General features: G+C 70.3%; 1 protein-coding gene across 1 annotated transcript in view; it reads right to left on the bottom strand.

Moving 5' to 3' along the window:
- The window catches only part of VOLCADRAFT_98326 (uncharacterized protein), a gene marked incomplete at both ends in the record, with an annotated part of 13995 nt that overhangs the window by 9273 nt on the left and 3168 nt on the right, over window positions 1-1554 (bottom strand). The window contains 3 exons of the mRNA XM_002957175.1: window positions 184-325; window positions 380-690; window positions 1055-1381. Coding sequence (XP_002957221.1) covers window positions 184-325; window positions 380-690; window positions 1055-1381 — 780 coding nt within the window. The remainder of the gene's footprint in view (window positions 1-183; window positions 326-379; window positions 691-1054; window positions 1382-1554) is intronic.

Genomic DNA, 1554 nt, shown 5'->3' with positions numbered 1-1554 from the left:
GCCACTTCATCACGTGCTGATTCTTGCGGGTCTGGGGCGTCGGGCTCTGGCGGCAGGTCGTGGCGACGGCGTCGCCGTACACCGGCTTGCCCGCCAACCACGTGGCCCGGACGTTCAGCTGCTCGCCGGCGAGGGAGTGCGGCAGCGGGGGGGCGCCTCCGGTGCCCGGGCCCGCGGACTTACGTGACAGCAAGGCAATGGCGTTGCGCAGGGAAGCCAGCGGCGGTGGCTCCGCTGCCGCCGTTGCCGCTGCCGCCGCCGCGTCAAAGCTGCGGCGGCCGCCACCTTGTGACGAGGGTGTGGCTGGCAGCGGCGGTAGCATCAACTTGGAGAAGAGGGACGGAGCGGGGATGGTGGTGAGGGAGGGGTGGATGCTGACGTGGCGGGGGCTGCTGCCACCACCGCTGGCGTTGTGGCCACCTCCCCCGCTGCCGCCGCCGCCGCCTACGGCGCCGCTGCCGCTCCCCCGCTTCCCCTGCAGAGCCGGCAGTCCTGCGCCCGCAGCGGCAGCGGCTCCACCTCCGCCACCTCCAGACCGATTTGCAGATGCGGCGGTTGCCGACCGGCCGGCCGGCGCGGTCTTGGCAGCTCCTCGACCTTGTGCCCCCGACTGGCGACCTCCCCGGGGGCCCCCTCCCCCAGCTCTCCCCCCCGTGGCGGAGGGGGCGGCGACGTGCTCGGGTCCGCGGACTGGGCGCCGAGGGAAGGGGGGAGGGGGAGGGGAAGGGGGAGGGGAAGGACGAACCACGTTAAGGCGGAAAAGAGCAAAAAGCTGACGTAAGTAGAGAAAATGTGTGACGCAAGCTGGAAGAAAGTGGTTCGCCGGCCTGGCGGCGGAATTGAGGAACCTGGACAGAACTGGCTGATAAGCTGGTAATAAGCCGCTGGTGACATGCAAGTGCTCCTCCCAACCCCTCGATACGTCCCAGGGAGAGGGGGAGGGGGGCAGCTAGGAGGGTAAGGGGGGGCCTCTAAGGATATGAGGAGGCTGATGAACAGGAGCAACCATGTGGCTGCAGATCATGCACACTGAACCACGGGTCACCCTTCCTACCCTCGGTTTGGCCGTCCGCCTCCCAGTCCATGGCCGCTGGCCCCCGGTGCACAGCCAGAGACAAGGTGGACTCAGCCCGATACACGCAAGGCGAGGCCGGCGGCTGAGCCAATGATACGGCAGTAATGACGGCGCCGCCGCCACCTCCGTCGGCGTCACCGAGCCCTGCCGCCGCCGCTGCACCAATCCGCTGCTCCAACAGCCTAAGCCCACCCGTCACCTCCGTGCCCACGCTGCCGGACGGCGGCAGGCAAATGGACTGCTCGGAGGCGGTCGGGGTGGCGCCGGCGGAGTCAGGGTGGCGGCGGGGACGTGACGGCGGCGGCCCTGGGGCGGCGAAGGTGCGGGGGACAGCGACGGCGGCGGGTGCCGAGGCTGCCTCCGACTCGGACTCCGCGGGCAGCACCGGGACGGTGGAGTCGTCTTCAACCTCATCACAGCCGCCTCCACCGCCGACGGATGCCACGACGGAAGGGCCCGTGTCCATGGGGGCGGTTCGC

Source organism: Volvox carteri, assembly GCF_000143455.1.
Source record: "Volvox carteri f. nagariensis unplaced genomic scaffold VOLCAscaffold_70, whole genome shotgun sequence".
Taxonomy (NCBI): Eukaryota; Viridiplantae; Chlorophyta; class Chlorophyceae; order Chlamydomonadales; family Volvocaceae; genus Volvox; species Volvox carteri.
Note: the sequence above shows the minus strand (reverse complement) of the source record. Positions and strands in the feature narration are given on the sequence as shown.